This window comes from Piliocolobus tephrosceles, chromosome 1, assembly GCF_002776525.5.
Source record: "Piliocolobus tephrosceles isolate RC106 chromosome 1, ASM277652v3, whole genome shotgun sequence".
In the NCBI taxonomy this organism is placed as follows: Eukaryota; Metazoa; Chordata; class Mammalia; order Primates; family Cercopithecidae; genus Piliocolobus; species Piliocolobus tephrosceles.
Genome location: NC_045434.1, coordinates 215,485,229 through 215,503,880, shown reverse-complemented (window position 1 = coordinate 215,503,880; position 18,652 = coordinate 215,485,229). Strand labels below are relative to the sequence as shown.

Genomic DNA, 18,652 nt, shown 5'->3' with positions numbered 1-18,652 from the left:
ACTGCAACCTCCACCTCCTAGGTTCAAGTGATTCTCCTGCCTTAGCCTCCCAAGTAGCCAGGATTATAGGTGCGTGGCACCATGCCTGGCTAATTTTTGTATTGTTAGTAGAGATGGGGTTTCACCATGTTGACCAGGCTGGTCTCGAACTCCTGAACTCAGGTGATCCGCCTGCCTCGGCCTCCCAAAGTGTTGGGATTACAGGCGTGAGCCACTGCACCCGGCCTCCCGGCCGCCCTGTGGTTGCTTGGCTTTGCGTTCTGTGTGCATCCTGTGTGACAGCCGAAAGCTAGTCCCTAGGAGAAGCCCCTGAGACACATTCCGTCTCTTCACTCCCTGCATGCCCGGATTTCCGGCCAGGCCCTGCATTACACAGACAGATGTGTGTTTTCATCCCATCTCTTCCTGACTAATGAGGCCGGGAGGCTCTGTATGCCCAGAGCCTGACTCCAGTAAACGTCTGCTGAATGAGTGGGGCATGGAATCCCAGGGACTTGTCCTCTGCCTACAGCTCATTGCATGTCATCCTAGACAAAACTCCCCTCTGGCCATTCCCGAGCCTGTCTGGCAAGTGGACCTAACCTGCCCTAACAGGCTGAGGCCATGAGTGAAGAGAATCCCCTACTCCTGGCCTGGATATCCCTTCTCACATTTATTCATTCAACAAACAGCAACTGGGTGCACCCAACTGCCCCGCCCGTCACCACGTCAGCCACACATTCTACTATCCACGTGTGTATGGGTCTGAGGAACAGGAGACCAAGATAATTCAGGAGTGACAAGTGCTATATAGTGAGATGGGCAGTTTGGTAGGAAGTGAAGGGGATGGTTCTTTAAGTTGAGGGGTCAGGGAAGCCAGGTGTCTTTGAGGAGAGGAGAGCTGAGACCCTAATGAAAAGAGTGTCGGCCTCACAGCCCTGCCATGATGGAACTGGCAGTGATGTAGGGACATGTAGAGGTCTCAGGTGGGGTCAAATTTGGCCTAATTATGGGCCAGGAGGAAGACCTGGGAGGCTGGGACAGTTGCAGGTAACTTTAGGCTTCTGGAACTATTCCATGCTAGCTGATAGGCTGGGGTGTAGAACCTTTCTCAAATCAGGGCTGCATTTCTTCCCTGGGCCAGGCCTACTTGGCACTCTTTTTTTTTTTTTTTTTTTTTGAGACGGAGTCTGGCTCTGCCGCCCAGGCTGGAGTGCAGTGGCGTGATTTCGGCTCACTGCAAGCTCTGCCTCCCGGGTTCATGCCATTCTCCTGCCTCAGCCTCCCAAGCAGCTGGGACTACAGGCGCCCGCCACCACGCCTGGCTAATTTTTTGTATTTTTTAGTAGAGACGGGGTTTCACTGTGTTAGCCAGGATGGTCTCGATCTCCTGACCTTGTGATCCACCTGCCTTGGCCTCCCAAGGTGCTGGGATTACAGGCGTGAGCCACCGCGCCCGGCCGTCCCGGCCGGGAATCTTTTAACATAGGCCAGGAAGTATGACTGGAGGATGCCAAGAGCCGCAGAGCCACCAAAGGCTCTGTGAATTTCAATTCAAAGCAGTCATAGGCCGCAACTGGACTGATCTCAGAGTGACAGCCTCTTCCTGGCCTCCCTCTGGGGAGGCATTCCTGGCAGTGGGGAGGGACGCGGGAATCATTCTTCAGCCTGAGTCTGGCTCCATGGGCAGCTCACTCCCTGTGGCGGCATTGGCAGTCAGCTGGCACCAGTCTCCGCCGGAGATTCCCACAGCCCGCGCGGGCGACCCATGTTTCTTTTGTGTAATCAGAGGTGACTTGATGAATAGTTACAGTTCATCCATAGCAAGCTTTGTTCCCAGGAGAAAGAAAACAAATCATGATTTATATGATCATCACCAGGGAGCCTCTGACCTACAAAGAGGGTTTGGGTCAAAGCCAGGGCAAAGAGCAAGCACTTGGTCTGGGAGCACTTTTCTGCAGCTGTCACCGTGGTCGGGGCTAGAGCTGGCAGGGGTCTGGGAGCCAGAGGTCTCCCCCAAGACCCCTTCTCTCCCCTCTAGGTAGTGTTCCCCACAGCAGACATGATGCCCAGCCTGGCCCGTACTTGGCAGGACCTGGACACGCCAGGCGAGTCATGGGCCCTCCTGGTGGCTGGTCCTCCCAGGCACAGGGAAGGATCATAAAGTTCAGCAATGGCTGTGCGCCAGGCACCAGGCCCGTGCTCAGGGCTCTGCAAGCACTTCTCAGGCGCTCCGCACGAGGTCGCGATGACGACTCTTGCCCCCATTTCATGGATGGGTTTGGGAACACAAAGAGACAAGAAGCAAGACTGTGGCACAGCTCAAAGGCACGGGACTCGACCCAGGTCCTCCTTTAGTGAAGCCGGGGCCCTCCCTACAGGTCCTCCTGTGGGGCTGTGCCCCAGCAGCTGGCAGTGTTCCTGAGTTCCCAGCAGTGAGTTCTGCGGGGAAGGGCAGTGGTCTGTGTGGTGGAAGGGAGGGAGGCACCGGGACAGACCGACCAAGAGCAGAAGGGGTGCAGACGTGGCACATTTGGAGTCAGAAGCAGGCTCTGCATCAGACACAGCCTCAAATCGGGGCTCTGCCTCTTTCTCATAGAGTGATCTTAGCGCTCTGTGCCTCAGTTTCTTCATCTGTACCAGGAGAACAATGCTAACACCTGTCCCGTCGGGTTGTTACAAGGACCAGCTGAGAGAACGTGTGTGTTGTACTCATCACAGTGCTTGAGATAGAGGAATCATTCAGTAAATGGTGGCTGCTATCACTATTATTATTATTATTTACTATTATTACTTTTATTAATTCGTCTCTCCAGTAATGGGAATTTTGTTTATATTCTTATTTATTTATTTATTTTAGAGACAGGGTCTTGCTCGGACACCCAGGCTGGAGTGCAGTGGTGTGATCATAGTTCACTGCAGCCTCAACTTCCTGGACTCAAATCATCCTCCCTCCTCAGCCTCCTGAGTGGCTGGGACTCCAGCTGTTCACCAACACACCTGGCTGATTTTTGTATTGTTTGTAGAGATGGGGGTCTCTCTATGTTGCCCAGGCTGGTCTCGAACTCCTAGGCTCAGGTAGTCCTCCTGCTTTGGCCTCCCAAGGTGCTTGGATTCCAGGTGTGTGATGGGAATTTCATTTGGGTCCTTATGCTCATCCATATCTTTGTAATACTCCCCAGTGACTGTGAGAGTGCCCATTGTTCTTCTTGCCCTCTGGCCAAGGTGGAAGGGGATGTTGAGCCAGGACCCCCTCCCACCCAGCCCATCAGCATATCTGCCCCAAGTTCTGGGGTATTCCAAGCTGGAGGCTCTGACTCCATAATGGGGCGTATGAGTGCAGATACTAATAAGAATGGTGACAAGCTCCAGCACTTAACTGAGGGCTCATTCTGTGCCAGGAACTTGGGCTGGGAGTGCCAGCCAGCGGCCCTGCAGGAGGCTGTGGGTACCACTGCCCCCTGCTGCTCAGATCCTGCTTGCTGCCAGCTTCTCAGACCTTCTCCGGCTGGCTGGGCACCCCTGGGTCATGGATCTCTGCCAAGTCGGGGGTGCTGGGAGAGCAGAGCTCACCACAGGTCTGGCCCCCCGCAACTATACACATCACCGTGGGTCTCTGCGGAAAGAACCCAGTGGGCCCCCACCAGCCCCCAATCCCCAAGACCCCGGCACTCACTGTGCCTTGGTTACGGGGTGAATAATTTAGGCCACTGAGTGTTGGTCATGAAATATTAATCAGCCTGTTCCTGATGCACCAGCATGTGAGTGTGCGTGGGGATGATGCTGGCACTGGGGTGTGGAGGCCGGCAGCCATGAGCCAGCATGTGTCTGAACATAGATACGTAGCTGGGTCTTCTGTCTGCCTCATCTGTGTCGACGGGACCCTCTCTGGATCACCAGGCATGCTGCCTGCTCCCCGCACCATCATGAAGTGCCCGGCCCAACATCAGCCCAGCAAATGGCAGCCCTGTGTCTAGGGAGTGGGGACGGGGGAGAAATCAGTAAGTGAGGGTCCACGGGGGCTGCAGACAGCCTTGGGGGTCTCAGGAGTCAGGGAAGTGGACAGAGAACCAGGGCTTTAGGGACAGGGAGATGCCAGCTGGGAGGGTCTCAGGATGTGTGTGAGAGGGAGGTAAAGGGCACACATGACAGGGGTCAGAAGAGGGGCTAAGTCGTGTTGGGAACAAGAGGGTGGATGGGCAAAGGGGGGTGGCCTGGTACACATTGATGGGCAGGCAACAAGTGGATGGGTAGTTGGATGGTTGAGCGAGGGATGGATGCGGGGTGGAGCATGTGGTTGATCTGGGGGGTGATAGACTGGGGGAGGTAGATGGGCAGGATGTGAAGTCCTGTGAAGAATTGGCCTCCTGGGCACAAAAGGTGAATTGGAACCCAATAGGCCCCCAACCTGGAACTTCTTCTGGGTCTGGGGGTAGGTTGTGGCTCCACCTAGTGTCTTTTGATGGTAACTGCACCCTGGGCTGTTCACATCCAGCAGCCCAGCAGCCAGGACAGCTTTCCTGTTCCCCAGTTAGGCCCCCTCTAGGCTGGGAGAACGAGGACAGTGACAGCCGAAAGCTAGGCCCCAGGAGAAGCCCCTGAGACACGTTCCATCTCTTCACTCCCTGCATGCCCATATTGCCGGCCAGGCTCTGCATCACACAGACAGATGGGTGTTCAAATGCCACTGTACCAGCTGTGTGACCAAGGAGACAGCTCAGTCTGTGCCTCTGTTGTGGGACTATGGGTGATGGCACAGAGTCCGGGGCCCTCCAGCCCCACCTGTGAGCCTCCCCAGCTGCAGCTGTACCATTGATTGAATTCTGATTCTGGCATGTCCCCTGCTAGGTGCCTTACCGGTGTAATCTCAGTTGATGGTCACAGTAAATTAATAAAAATAGTTGACGGCCGGACGCGGTGGCTCACGCCTGTAATCCCAGCACTTTGGAAGGCCGAGACAGGAGGATCACTTGAGCTCAGGAGTTCGAGACCAGCCTGGGAAAGACCTCATCTCTACTAAAAATACAAAAATTAACTGGGCCTGGTGGCACATGCCTGTAGTCCCAGCTACTCAGGAGGCTGAGGCAGAAGAATAACTTGAACCCAGGAGGTGGAGGCTGCAGTGAGCCAAGATTGTGCCACTGCACTCCAGCCTGGGCAAGAGAGCAAGACCCTGTCTCAAAAATAATATAATAATAATAATAATAATAAGGCATTCACTGGGTACTTTACTAACCATAGCAAGACGTGGCCTTAGCCTCAACTACCCCTCCACAAAATAAGAATGACAATAGGACTTAAGAATAACCTGGGCCGGGTGCGGTGGCTCACACCTGCAATCCCAGCACTTTGGGAGGCCAAGGCAGGTGGTTCACTTGAGGACAGGAGTTTGAGACCAGCCTGGCCAAGATGGCGAAACTGGGTTTCTACTAAAAATACAAAAATTAGCCAGGCGTGGTGGCACATGCCTGTAGTCCCAGATGTTTGGGAGGCTGAGGCAGAAGAATGGCTTGAACCTGGGAGGCAGAGGTTGCAGTGAGCTGAGATTGCGCCATTGCATTCCAGCCTGGATGACAGAGCAAGAATCAGTCTCAAAAATAAAAATAAAAAAAGAAGAACCTGCCTGTTAGCACCATAGCCCAGAGCTAGCACAGCCCAGAGCTAGCACAGCAGAAGCATTCAGTACATCGTGGACATCCCGCGGGCTGCCAGATTAACAAAAACAGCAACAACAAAACCCAGGATGTTTGACTAGCTTTGAATCTCAGATAAACAAGCTGTATTTTAGTACAAGTATGTCCCATGCAATATTTGGGATATAGAATACTAAAGCATTATCTGTTTATCTGAAATTCAGATTGAAACTGGATGAACTGCATTTCGTCTGGTAACCCTTACCATCCTGCCCTCTGGGAACTCAGTCTTCTTGGGGAGGCAAAGGTCAAAATCAATTATGGTCAACCAAGCATGACAGGTCATGCTCATAGCAGCCCTGGGCAGTGTGGGGTGGAGGCCAGCAAAGGGGAAATAAATCAGGGTGGCCCTCATGGAGGAGGGATGGGGACTGAGTCTTCAAGAGGGAGGAGGATGGAAGGGCATTCCAGATGGAGGGGCACATGACGAAAGGGATAGAGGTCAGACGCAGCACGTGTGGGGACTCATGGTGACAGTGGGTGACAGGGGTGGAGAGGAAAGCTCACCACATCTTTGTAGACATCGGTTAAAAAGTGGGACTGGGCCGGGCGCGGTGGCTCAAGCCTGTAATCCCAGCACTTTGGGAGGCCGAGACGGGCGGATCACGAGGTCAGGAGATCAAGACCATCCTGGCTATCACGGTGAAACCCCGTCTCTACTAAAAATACAAAAAACTAGCCGGGCGAGGTGGCGGGCGCCTGTAGTCCCAGCTACCCGGGAGGCTGAGGCAGGAGAATGGCGTGAACCCGGGAGGCGGAGCTTGCAGTGAGCTGAGATCCGGCCACTGCACTCCAGCCTGGGCGACAGAGCAAGACTCCGTCTCAACAACAACAACAAAAAAAAAAGTGGGACTGAGGCTGGGCGCGGTGGCTCACGCCTGTAATCCCAGCACTTTGGGAGGCTGAGGTGGGTGGATCACAAGGTCAGGAGTTCGAGATCAGCCTGGTCAACATGGTGAAAGCCCCTCTCTACTAAAAATACAAAAAATTAGCCGGGCCTGGTGGCGCACGCCTGTAATCCCTGCTACTCAGGAGGCTGAGGCAGAAGAATCGCTTGAACTCGGGAGGCAGAGGTTGCAGTGAGCCAGGATCAAGCCACTGCACCCCAGCCTGGGCGACAGAGCTAGATTTCATCTCAAAAAAAAAAGGTGGGACTGAGGGCAGGGCAGTGCTGGGTCGGACGCTCTCAGGGGCCTCTGAGGGAGGGTGGCTCAGGACTAAGTCCAGGGGAAGCCCCAGGGGCGGCAGCGGGCCGGTGACAGGGCCCTCTCCCACCCACTCTCCCTGACGTTCAGGGCTCCCCGGGAGGGGGCGGGGGCTTAGGAGGCCTCGGAGGGGGTGAGGCGCTGAAGGCCCAACTTGGGCACTGTCTCTGCAGAGGAGTGAATGCCCAAACCAAGAACGGTGCCACGCCCCTGTACCTGGCGTGCCAGGAGGGCCACCTGGAGGTGACGCAGTACCTGGTGCAGGAATGCGGCGCAGACCCGCACGCGCGCGCCCTCGACGGCATGACCCCGCTGCACGCCGCGGCGCAGATGGGCCACAGCCCGGTCATCGTGTGGTTGGTGAGCTCCGGGCCCGGGCGGTGGGGGAGGGGAGGCGGGGCGGAGCCGGCAGGGCGGGGAGTGGAGGGGGTGGGGCCATGAGGGTGGGGCGGGGGCACGGGGACGGGCCCAGGAGGTGTAAGGGGCGGGGCCCGCAGGGGCCTGGCGCCCAGCCCCCGCCCCTCTCTCCCCGCCCTTCCTGCCCAGGTGGGCTGCACCGACGTGAGCCTGTCAGAGCAGGACAAAGACGGCGCCACCGCCATGCACTTCGCGGCGAGCCGCGGCCACACCAAGGTGCTCAGCTGGCTGCTGCTGCACGGCGGGGAGATCTCGGCTGACCTGTGGGGCGGGACCCCACTGCACGACGCCGCCGAGAACGGGGAGCTAGAGGTCAGCGCGGGCCCGGGGTTGGGGCGCGCGCCCTCTGCTGGCACCGCGCTCTCGGCATGGTCCTGCCCGGGTGTGGGGGTCCCAGCTCGCGGCCGGGGCCGGGTCCTCACTGCGTGCCCCCGCAGTGCTGCCAGATCCTGGTAGTGAATGGCGCGGAGCTGGACGTCCGCGACCGCGACGGGTACACGGCCGCCGACCTGTCGGACTTCAACGGCCACAGCCACTGCACCCGCTACCTGCGCACTGTGGAGAACCTGGTACTATCCCTGCGCTGCTCCTGTGGCATTCTCTCTTCTCGCCCCTCTACCCCAGTGGTGGGTGTCGTCACCCCATTTTACCAAGGAGGAAGCTGAGGTTCAGGGACGTGAAGCCCACTACTCCACACGACCTCTCAGCCCAGAACCACTGCCTACTGGGGACTGAGGCATTAGAGGCACAAAGGTTAACAGAAAGAGGACAGGGAAGAACAGGGTCACCCCAAGGGGTAAGGCTGGAGAAATCACAAGACAGGCCCCATTGGGAACAGTTAGGCTCGTTTACCCGCCCATAGACATTAGCTTGGGTATGACTCACAGCCACCTCTGCAGAAGACAGTGTAAGTGTCCCGTTCCACATATGGATAAACTGAGTCTGCGAGGCACCAAGATCACATCACCAGTAAGTGGTAGAGTGGAGAACCTGCCTCGATGGCCTGGCCAGGAGCCACCTCTCAGCCCCTGCACCGTACATTTGCTGACTTCATGGCTGGTTCATAACTGGAAACCCATACTATTCTTTTTCAACTATGTTATTATGGTGAGACAGTCATGAAGTGACCCACTGGGACTTGAACTCAGCTGTGGGTGTCTCCAAGTGCAGGGCTCTGCACCAGCTGGTACAATGCCTGCTTTGAGGCAATAGGCAGGGAAGAGAGTGGGCCTCGCAGCCAACCCCAAAAGGATGCGAACTAACTCCATGGGACAGCCTGGCCATGGAGGGTCTGTGAAATGAGGCCCGGAGGGAAGAAGGTAGATGGTCTGTGCCCTGAGCACCGTCTGTGCATCTGCCCTCCCTGCCAGCACAGGGGTATGGTCCTGGCTCTGGGGGCTGCAGAACACAGCAAGGTCCAAAGGCCAGAGGCTGCAGGCGGGCCTGAGGATGAACTTCCGCCCCAGAAGGAGTCTCCAGAAGAGAATGAGTGGCCCAGCAGGTAGTGAGCACTCTGTCACTAGGGCATATAAGCCAGGATGGACACTGGGAAGGGCATTGCTGCATCAATGGTGGGTATCCTTTAGCTAAGAGAGTCTGTGACTCTGTTGAGGGACCGTGGTGGGGTGGCACTAGGGCCCAGAGGACCTGAGGGCCTCTCTGGATGCAGCTGCTAGTGGTCATAGGACAGCAAACACCACCCATTGGATTCTGACTTAGGCAGGTACCCTGCCGAGTGCCTTAAAGGTGTAATCTCAGTTACTCTTCACAGTACATTTAAAAATATAGTTGGTTGGGTGCAGTGGCTCAGGCCAGGCACCGTGGCTCACGCCTGTAATCCCAGCACTTTGGGAGGCTGAGGCGGGCGGATCACGAGGTCAGCAGATCGAGACCATCCTGGCCAACATGGTGAAACCCCATCTCTACTAAAAATACAAAAAAAATTTAGCCAGGTGTGGCAGCACACGCCTGTAGTCCCAGCTACTCAGGAGGCAGAGGCAGGAGAATCACTTGAACCCAGGAGGCGGAGGTTGCTGTGAGCCAAGATCGCGCCACTGTACTCCAGCCTGGTGACAGAGCAAGATTCCATCTCAAAAAAAAAAAAAGTTGACAGGCCAGGCATGGTGGTTCATGCCTGCACTTTGGGAAGCTGAGGTGGGTGGATCACCTGAGGTCAGGGTTTGAGGCCAGCCTGGTCAACATGATGAAACCCCATCTCTACTAAAAATACAAAAGTTAGCTGGGTGTGGTGGTGGGCACCTGTAATTCCAACTACTTAGGAGGCTGAGGCAGGAGAATTGCTTGAACCTAGGAGGTGGAGGTTGCAGTGAGCCGAGACCGCTCCACCACACTGCAGCCTGGGCAACAAGAATGAAACTCCATCTAAAAAAAATAGCTGACTATGTGTCATTTACTGGGTGCCATGTCCTGGAGCTCAGCAGGGCAAGTAGTGCTGTTATCCCCATTTGCAGATAAAGAAACTTAGGCACAAAAAGCATAGGTGACTCACCTGAAATGACATAGCTAGTAAGTGGGAGAGGGAAAGTTTGAAGCCACTGTCCCAGACTGCAGAGCTGGGTGACTCAGGGCAGATGCAGTACACCTGCTGTGGCCCAGCCTCTTATCTGCTGCCTACAGGGGTCAGGGCTTGGTGCCCTCAGCACCCACTGCTGTTGGCCAGGTAAAGAGCACCTTTGGGTGCTGCCCAAGCCACCTCCTATGGCTCCCCTGACTCCTGGGGTAGGCAGCAGGGCCTGGTCCCCTGGAATGGGTGGGGGGTGTGTGCCCTGGTTCTCTCACCCAAGCAGGCCCAGCTTCGGCAGTGACAGATCCAAGCCACAGAAGATGCTGGCCCAGAAAAGGCAAACACTCCTGCAGAGCCCCTAATCACGGGGCCAATGAGCGCAGCCGCCGAGCCATTACCTGGTGCCAGGCCTGCCTCTCTCTCCCAGGGGGCCTGTGACACTTCTTAGGCAGGGAGGGGGCACGGGGCAAGGAGGAGCACGCTGGGTAGGAGGCAGCAGAGCAAGCGGGCTTGCCGGCAGCAGGGGCGGCATGGGCAATGTAAGCAGGGCCCCCACCCCATTCCCCTCTGCACCGGGAGGGGACAGGCCTGTGGTCAGAGGCACAGACCCGGCAGGGCGGGGGAATGGCAGGCCTGGCAGCCTGAGCTCTGGCTGCCCATCACTGCTCAGCTGGCTACCCAGGCCCCACCCTTACCCCAAGGGCCCCATCAGGAGACAGGCCGGGCTGGTGTTGGGAGTCTGCCCCAGGTCCCAGGTCCGGCAAGGAGCGCTAGCTTGCCAGCCAGATAACTAGGGATGGGCCTGTGCTGTGCGCCTCCCCATGGAGCCTCTGATCCTTAAGGGAGAAGGCCGATCTCCTGGCAGTTCTCCCTTTGGGGTGCAGCTCAAGGCCCCCTCCTCGTCGATCTCTCCACCCTCCTAATCAGGGAGGAGCCAGGGGAGGGAGTTTCCCAGGAACCTGGGTCCTGCTGCCTGGCGGGGCTGGGCTTGAATCTTAACTTGGAGGAACCTGAGAGACCCTCTAGTGATGCAGAAGAGACCCCAGAGAGGGGTGTGGCTTGACCAAGATCCCACAGTGAAGGCATGGCTGAGTGGGACCCTAGCCTGGAGAGCAACGCATCTTGGGGTGCACTTGCCTTCATGGCTTCCCTCCCTCCCCTTCAGAGCGTGGAGCACCGCGTGCTCTCCCGGGATCCATCCGCAGAGCTGGAGGCGAAGCAGCTGGATTCAGGCATGTCCTCACCTAACACCACAGTGTCAGTCCAGCCGCTGAACTTTGACCTCAGCTCACCCACCAGCACCCTCTCCAACTATGACTCCTGCTCCTCCAGCCACTCCAGCATCAAGGGCCAGCACCCTCCACGCGGTGAGTGTGCCCAAGGAGGAAGAGGGGGAGGGGGAGCAGACTGAAGCCAGACCACTGGGCTGTGAGGGTTTGCCTTGGGCCACCCTGCCACAGCCAAAGTCAGAGACTACCCTCATCCCTTGCTCTTAAACATGGGGAGGAGACACCCCTTCTGCTGAGAAACAGATGTCACTCATGCGTGTGTGTGCTCATCACAAACATACGTATACATCCACGTGTACTCTCCCCACACACAAAATCCACGTGTGCCGCCCACCATTCATTATTCTCAGCTACTCACACACAAAAGCACACACTTGTACATGTGTACATACAGCATACAAATATGAACACACACACGGAGCCATGCTAATATCTGCACACACCCACCTTATACACAAGCACACAATGCTCTATTTCCATACTACAGATATGCACACACACACACAACTATGTCCACAGTGCAATGCACACAAATTCATCAATACAAAGAGGCACATGCACAAATGCATACACACTCAAACACACAAGTGCACAATCGCCTCAGCAGACTGCAGGCATGTGTGTACACACACCCTGACCATGCCCTGAGCATGGGCGTCCGTCCCCTTGCAATGCCTGCTTTATGCCGCCAGATGGTGGCCTGCAGCCCCGGGAGGGGTGCCCTGCAAAGACGAGATGTGGTCATCCTTACTCCCAAGGAGTAGACCCTCCCCTTCCAGGTGACCCTGCCCTCTAGACACACCAAAGCCTCGGTGCTTCCCCTCCAAACCAGAGTGCCTGATCTTCCCCCAGTAAGTGCTGGACTGGGGCAGGGCAGGGCCAGGGAGAGGAAGCCCAGCACCGCCAGGGGCCACAGCAAGTGTACCAAGTGGTGCCCTGGAGCCCACTGTGGCCCTCGGCAAGTTGGTTCCAGGTGGCGGAGAGTCTGTCTTGGGGAACAGCCTGTCCACAAGCTCCCAAATCTGGCCCTTTCTTCTGCCTCCCCAGAGCTTTCCAGCGCTAGAGCTGCAGACATACAGAGCTACATGGACATGCTCAACCCGGAGCTGGGCCTGCCTCGGGGCATGATCGGGAAGCCCAGACCCCCACCACCCCCACCCAGCTTTCCCCCGCCACCCCCGCCCCCAGGCACCCAACTGCCCCCACCCCCACCTGGCTACCCAGCTCCTAAGCCTCCTGTGGGACCACAGGCAGCTGACATCTACATGCAGACGAAGAACAAGCTCCGCCACGTGCAGACGGAGGCCCTCGAGAAGGAGGTAGTGAGCCCTCACCCCCGGCCTGCCTCCCAGCAGGGGGACCAGGCCGATGGGGGCCAGTGAGGCCAAAGGCCCGGCCTCACTAGTGGGCATAGGGTGGGGGTCCCTAGGTCCATGGCATGTTCAAGAGTCAAAGCTCCTGGTGAGTCCCATGAGGGGTCAGGGCTGGACACTGGACTGGGAGGAGAGTAAGAGCAGGTGACTGCCCTCCATGGGAGCTGGGGGGTGAAGGACGCAGGTCCAGACAGCTGTGCCTCACCAGGAACTGGGCCTGTGCCACATCTTGCACAGAGTGGCTGGGTTGTCATGGAGTTGACAGAGAATTCATGGAGACTGCCCCTCCCCAAGTATGCTCCCACCACCCCCATAGCCCCAGGCTCAGTCGGAGAGTGTCACCCAAGGGAGGTGGCTGCCAGGTGGAAGGTGCCGGTGGCATGGCTGTGGAGGTGAGGGCTGGAAGGAGTGTGGGGGGAAGGTGAGCAGGCACTAACGGGGCTGGGTGCCCACCGGCAGTGGGGGCTGGGAGGAAGTGAAGCTGTGGCTAGTTCCAGTTTAGGGCCCGAGCTCCTGGGGGAAAGGGCCAGGCCTGAGCTGGGAGCTCTGGAGGGAAGCGGAACCTGTGTGGAGAGGATGAGGCCAGGGGAGGCAGGTGGAGTGTGAGGCACCTAGGTCTGTCTGGGGGCTGCAGGCCGCTGGCTGAGGCTCTGGAGCAGGAGTGGGGGCAGAGGTCTGGTCTGAGCAATTCTGGGAATCCTGGGCAGGGGGACCTGGGGAACACTGGCATTCTGGCCACAGGAACAGAGCAAGGATGGTCTGAGAGGTGAGGGGACAGCCTGAGGTCACAGGTGGCCAGATGTGGTGTGGCAGCTCCCTGGGGTCCTGCTGGAGCCTGGGACCTTGCATTTCTCTCTTAAGCCCAAGGCAAGCCACCCCAGGGCCAGTTGATACAAGGTGACCCAGGTCACAAGGCCACTGGGCAAGGGAGGCATGGGAGGGACACCAAACCTGCAGGCCAGCTCCAGTGGCTGCCCTCTTCATGCTACCTTAGACCAAGCTCCCACAGTGGCTTCCCCTTTCATCTCTGGGAGGCAGAGGGGGCCGGACGGGTAGGGCTGCAGGGGCCCTGTAATCGCTGAGCTCCCAGCCCAGCCTGTGGGCCCCGCCCAAAGCCACAGGACAGGTGGCCCAGCCAGTGTCCCATCTCCACCGGTGAGCCCAAGTGCCAGGTCTGCGTGATACCCTCCTGGCTGTGTGAGCCCGTCTCGGGTGTGTGCTTCCCTCCTGGCAGTGTGCGCCCCTCCCGGCTGTGAGCCCCCTGCCGGCTGTGTGTGCGCCCCTCCCAGCTGTGTGCGCCGCTCCGCTCCGGGCTGTGTGCGTCCCTCCCGGTTGTGTGCGTGCTGGGCCGCAGGCGCCAGGGCCGGGACCCGGACACTCCACAAAGGGCTCTTTGTGTGGCCGCGGCGCCCCCCGCGCGGGTGCCTGACCGAGGGCGGGAGCAGGGTCGTGGCGTCCAAGCCTCCGGGCTGCAGGGGGCGCGGAGCGGGCGGGCTGGCCCAGAAAACAAATCCTGCGGTGTCGCGTTTCCTGCAACGTGAGCCAGGTCGGGCGGGGTGAAGGGTCTGAGGCCACCGCAGGGATGCACGGGCTGGAGAGTGGGGCAGGGGACAACCCCCACCCCGTCACTCAGTCTTTGGCCGAGCTGCCTCACTCACTCTCCCTCACTGAGCTGGGCCTAGTTGGGGGCAGCTGCGACGGGGCGGGAAGCCGCCCTGTCACCCGACCCCGCCTTATGGCCCCTGAAACCCGAGGCTTGAGCGCCGGTATCGGTGTCGCTTTCGTGGATGGGGATGGTTTCCAGATGCAGGAGGGGAAGCGGGGGGACGCGACCCGGAGCCGGGGGCCAAATATGAGAGGCCCCCTCTGCCCAGGATCAGCCCTCTCCTGTCTCCGGCGGGGATGAAGGTGGGGACTCAGCTCCCAGCTTAGGGAGAGGCGCAGGGGGCGGGGTCACATCTGGCTTGGGGCGGGTGCAGAGCTGCGGCCAGGTGTGGCAAGGTAGCTGGCGCACCCGTGGTATCCGCTACGGCTGGGGGGTTCTGCCTGGGATTGGCGGGCCCCGGGTGATGTCAGGCCGTCGGAGCCCATAGGCTGGCCGTGTGCGGGCAGCTGTAACCTGAGAGGAAGTATCAGGTAACGCAGGTGTCGGGTCCTGCCGCCCCCGCCGCCAGGTGCACAGCGGGGGCCACCAGCACCGTGGCAGGTAGGAGCAGCCCCCGATGGGCAACCGGGGTCCGGGACAAGCCGGAGCCTCGGAGAGCACAGACTCTGGAGGGGGCTCCCTCCGGCCCGGGACCCCCGAAAGACAGGGCTCCACGGAGCCCTGGGGACCCGCAGTCCGTCTGACAGCCGAGAGCAGGGTGCGGCCAAGGGCCTAGTGAGGGCTAAGCTGGGAGGTGCCCCTTCTCCAGCTCCCCCTGGCGTCGGGGCTGGGCCACCCCGCCCTTGGGCCCGCCCCTTCTGGCCTCAGTGGTGGCCCCTGTGCCCCTTGGCCGGTGCCCAGAACCTCTCCCTGTAAGGCAGGCGGAGCCTGCCCTTCCACCGACGCCCCCATGACCCTCTCCCCGTGCCCGCCCTGAGAACAAGGGATGTAGGAAGAGGGCTGCTGCACCCCTCGACGGCCGCTGGCCGCGAGTCCCCAGGAGGTGAACAGCTGGGTGGGGAGGCGTAGGGGGGCGCCTACCGGGCAGGTGCCCGTGTCCCACCGGTCACTGTCCTCCCGCAGCCGAGCTCCTGCGACTGCCACGACGGGCTTCGGAGGCAGGACTCCGGCCACAAGCCCCGCGCCTTCAGCAAGCAGCCCAGCACGGGGGACTACTACCGGCAGCTGGGCCGCTGCCCGGGCGAGACGCTGGCCGCACGTCAGGGCATGGCGCACAGCGAGGAGGTGCGTGCCTGCCAGCCCGCGCCCGCCGGCTGCCCGCGCCCCGGCCCTGCCGCCCGCGGCTCACTCGAAGGCCCCTCTGCTCCCTCGCAGGCGGCGCTGCTCCCAGGGAACCACGTGCCTAACGGCTGTGCCGCGGACCCCAAGGCGTCCAGGGAGCTGCCACCGCCGCCCCCGCCGCCGCCGCCGCCGCCGCCCCTGCCCGAGGCCGCGAGTTCGCTGCCGCCGGCCCCGCCTCTGCCCCTCGAGGGCGTTGGCCCTGGCTGCGGGCAGCGCCGCTCCTCTTCGTCCACCGGCAGTGAGTAGGGGCAGGTTGAGGGGTGGGGGGCGGCGCTAGCCCTGAAAGGGGAGGGAAATCTAGACACCGCCCCCTCCCCAGCTGTCACTGCCCGGGTCCTTCCTCTTCTCCATGTTCCTCCGGCCACCACTACCCCATTGAGTACTTGACACTAAGGGAGGGCTCTGGGTTGCTCGAGGTCCTGCCAAAGCAGGACCGGGCTGCGCGTCCTGGGGCAAGTCCCCTCCCCAGTCTGGGCCTGCCTCCCACCGGCTAGAAAGGGCCTCCCAGCTCCGGCGCTGGCGTTTCCAATGAGCTGGTGCTGCTGTTTCCCATGAGCTGGTGCTGGAGGAACACTTGAAGTAGAACCAGCTTCAGAGAGGCCCTGCAGCTGGCCACCCTTCCCCCTGCCCCCGTCTATCCTGAGCCTCTCTTCCTCTCTCCATGTCTTTCTCTTGTCCTTCCAAGCAGCACAGACCTGAAGCCTTCTTAGAAATGCCAGGAACTCTTCCTAGCCAGTTCCTGCCAGGGGCCCTGGGCCAGCCGGGGCCTGGCTATGGGGGCAATGTTTTCCCCTCCCTCCTCGATGACTTCCCTAGACATCCTTTTTTAAGAGCTAGACTGGTGCAGGATTCCTGGGCTGCTTTTATGTAGGGTGGGACAGTGTCCCCCTGCCAGGATACCTAGAAGGCCCAGGACAGGGTGTCTAGATGTGGTGCCCCCATCCCAGCCTGGCTGGGATGCCTTCCTCACCCAGCCACTCAGGGCAGAGATCATGCTTAGTGGCACCCTCCAAAGCTTTGTCTCCCTGACTAGGAGTGCAGAGCAGAGCTTGTCCCCCTACGGTTCCTATGGAGCCCCAGCCCCTGCAGACCAGAGCCCATGGAAGCACGTCCAGCACCTGCGGAACCTCCTTCTCCTTCCCTCCACAGCCTGCAGCAGGGCTGAAGCTAAGGGCAGAGAAAAATACTCTGGACTTCCCCAGACACCCCCACCCAGCACAGCCAGGGCTGGGTGCCCTACCACAACCCAGTGCCAAGGTAGAGGCCCTTGCTAGGGGCTAGAGCCAGTGGTGGCCCTGTCCAGCCCTCAGGGGCACCAGCCAAGCCGGGAACTCAATGGACCACCCTCATGAGGCCCCAGAGCAGCCGGAGCCAGGGTCAGATGGGCAGAAAAGCTCCTCCTCTCTTCTCTACTCCCCCCTCCTGCTCTCCCTGGCTTGCTCCCTGTCCCCTGCTGTCCCAGTCTCATCCTGGCCCCCTCTCCCTCCTAACTCCACTGTCACTTCTCTCCTCTTGGTCCCTAGAAGTGAGAGTCCTGAGGCACAGGAAGAGTGAGTAGCTGCGTGCGCGGCTCCTGGCTGAGGCTGAGGCGTGGGGTGGGGGGAAGAGGCAGGAAAAGCAAGGCAGGAGGGGCCCAGACTCGAGGAAAGGGCAGGGGCTGGCAGGCGAGAGAAACTCGATGCATGGGTGGGCCCTTGCACCTCATACCTACCCTCATACCCACATATGCACCTAAGCATTCTGCGCTGGCTGGTGTTTTTGCCTTAATAAATGAGCCAGCCTGACCGATTTTCCCTTTCTCCTCTTCTTCCTCCCTGTGACTCTACTCTGGGATCCCCAGTCTGGGAATCCAAGAGCTGTCGGCCCATTTTGTTCCTCCCTCCCGGACCTGACCCCTTCATCGGGGCTCAGGAGACCGCTCTCCAAATCTCCATTTGCCTCCTCCGGCTAAGCTGGAAAATGCACACTCTGCCCTGTGTATTTGCATATTACCCACCTGCCCTTCTTCCTGGGTGCCTCCCGTAGCCTCAGTAAGGGCCCTGCTTTCCTGAGCCCCTAGAGCTGAGCCTCGCTTTGCCATAAATGTGCTCCCGGCTTGCAACCAATGTGTCTGCTTGTGCGTCTGTCTGTGGGTGTGGTGGAGAGGGAGGGGACCAGGTGGGTACTGACACTCCAGGGTTTGGACTCTGTATGTCCATGGAGGCCCCAATTGACTCAGTTCAAGGGTCACTGAGGCTTTGCTGATGTAGGGAAGGGGCCAAAGGGAGGCTCCACCCCAGCCGGGCTGAGCCAGGGAACCTGGGACAAAGGTCAGGTGGCTGATTCCAGGTATCGTTTCGGAGCTGGGCAGTCAGTGGCTGGGCGGGGACATATGCCCAAGAGCCACCATGAACTCCCAGGGTCGTCCAGGCGGGGGCCCTCCACCTCGTGAGTAGGGTGGGGAGGATAGTGGGGTTGTCACGGTCGGGGAACCAAGGGCCCGCCTCTGGGGGCCCTGAAAGCAGCCTGCGGGGCCTGGGATCTGGAGAGCTGCTTGCTGGGCCCGAGGATGGGCACCCAGCCAATCTTGGCTTGGGAAGGGGGCTGCAGAGGGGCGGGCGAGGGGTGGCAGGGATGCAGCCCCACCCTGGCCAGTGCCTCATCTCCTGCCTCTGCATAGGCACCAAGTCTTTCAACATGATGTCCCCGACGGGCGACAACTCGGAGCTACTGGCTGAGATTAAGGCAGGCAAGAGCCTGAAGCCTACGCCGCAAAGCAAGGGGCTGACCACAGTGTTCTCAGGCAGCGGGCAGCCGGCCTTCCAGGTAGGCGGGCCTGGCAGAAGCCTGCGACCCGGCTTCCCTGGCCCCAGGCCAGCGGGCGCTCAGCCCCACCGCTTCTCCCTGCAGCCCGATTCGCCGCTGCCGTCTGTGTCACCTGCACTGTCACCAGTCCGGAGCCCCACACCGCCAGCTGCGGGATTTCAGCCGCTGCTCAATGGAAGCTTGGTTCCGGTGCCGCCCAGTACTCCTGCGCCGGGCCTGCAGCTGGACGTGGAGGCGCTCATCCCCACGCACGATGAGCAGGGCCGGCCCATCCCCGAGTGGAAGCGCCAGGTGATGGTGCGCAAGCTGCAGCTGAAGATGCAGGAGGAGGAGGAGCAGAGGCGGAAGGTGGGTGGGGCGGGGTGCCCAGGGAGCCCTGGAGTCTGCATCTGGATGCACAGCCCATCCCCCACGCCATTC

General features: G+C 59.8%; 1 protein-coding gene across 1 annotated transcript in view; it reads left to right on the top strand.

Annotated features, from left to right (window-relative positions):
* Positions 1-18,652, top strand: part of ESPN (espin) — a 49,022-nt gene that overhangs the window by 9,734 nt on the left and 20,636 nt on the right. Inside the window, exons 3-12 of the mRNA XM_031936248.1 lie at positions 7,051-7,237; positions 7,424-7,606; positions 7,732-7,863; positions 10,984-11,185; positions 12,155-12,426; positions 15,209-15,370; positions 15,461-15,665; positions 16,951-16,977; positions 18,087-18,232; positions 18,317-18,594. Of these exons, the coding sequence (XP_031792108.1) occupies positions 7,051-7,237; positions 7,424-7,606; positions 7,732-7,863; positions 10,984-11,185; positions 12,155-12,426; positions 15,209-15,370; positions 15,461-15,665; positions 16,951-16,977; positions 18,087-18,232; positions 18,317-18,594 (1,794 nt within the window). The remainder of the gene's footprint in view (positions 1-7,050; positions 7,238-7,423; positions 7,607-7,731; positions 7,864-10,983; positions 11,186-12,154; positions 12,427-15,208; positions 15,371-15,460; positions 15,666-16,950; positions 16,978-18,086; positions 18,233-18,316; positions 18,595-18,652) is intronic.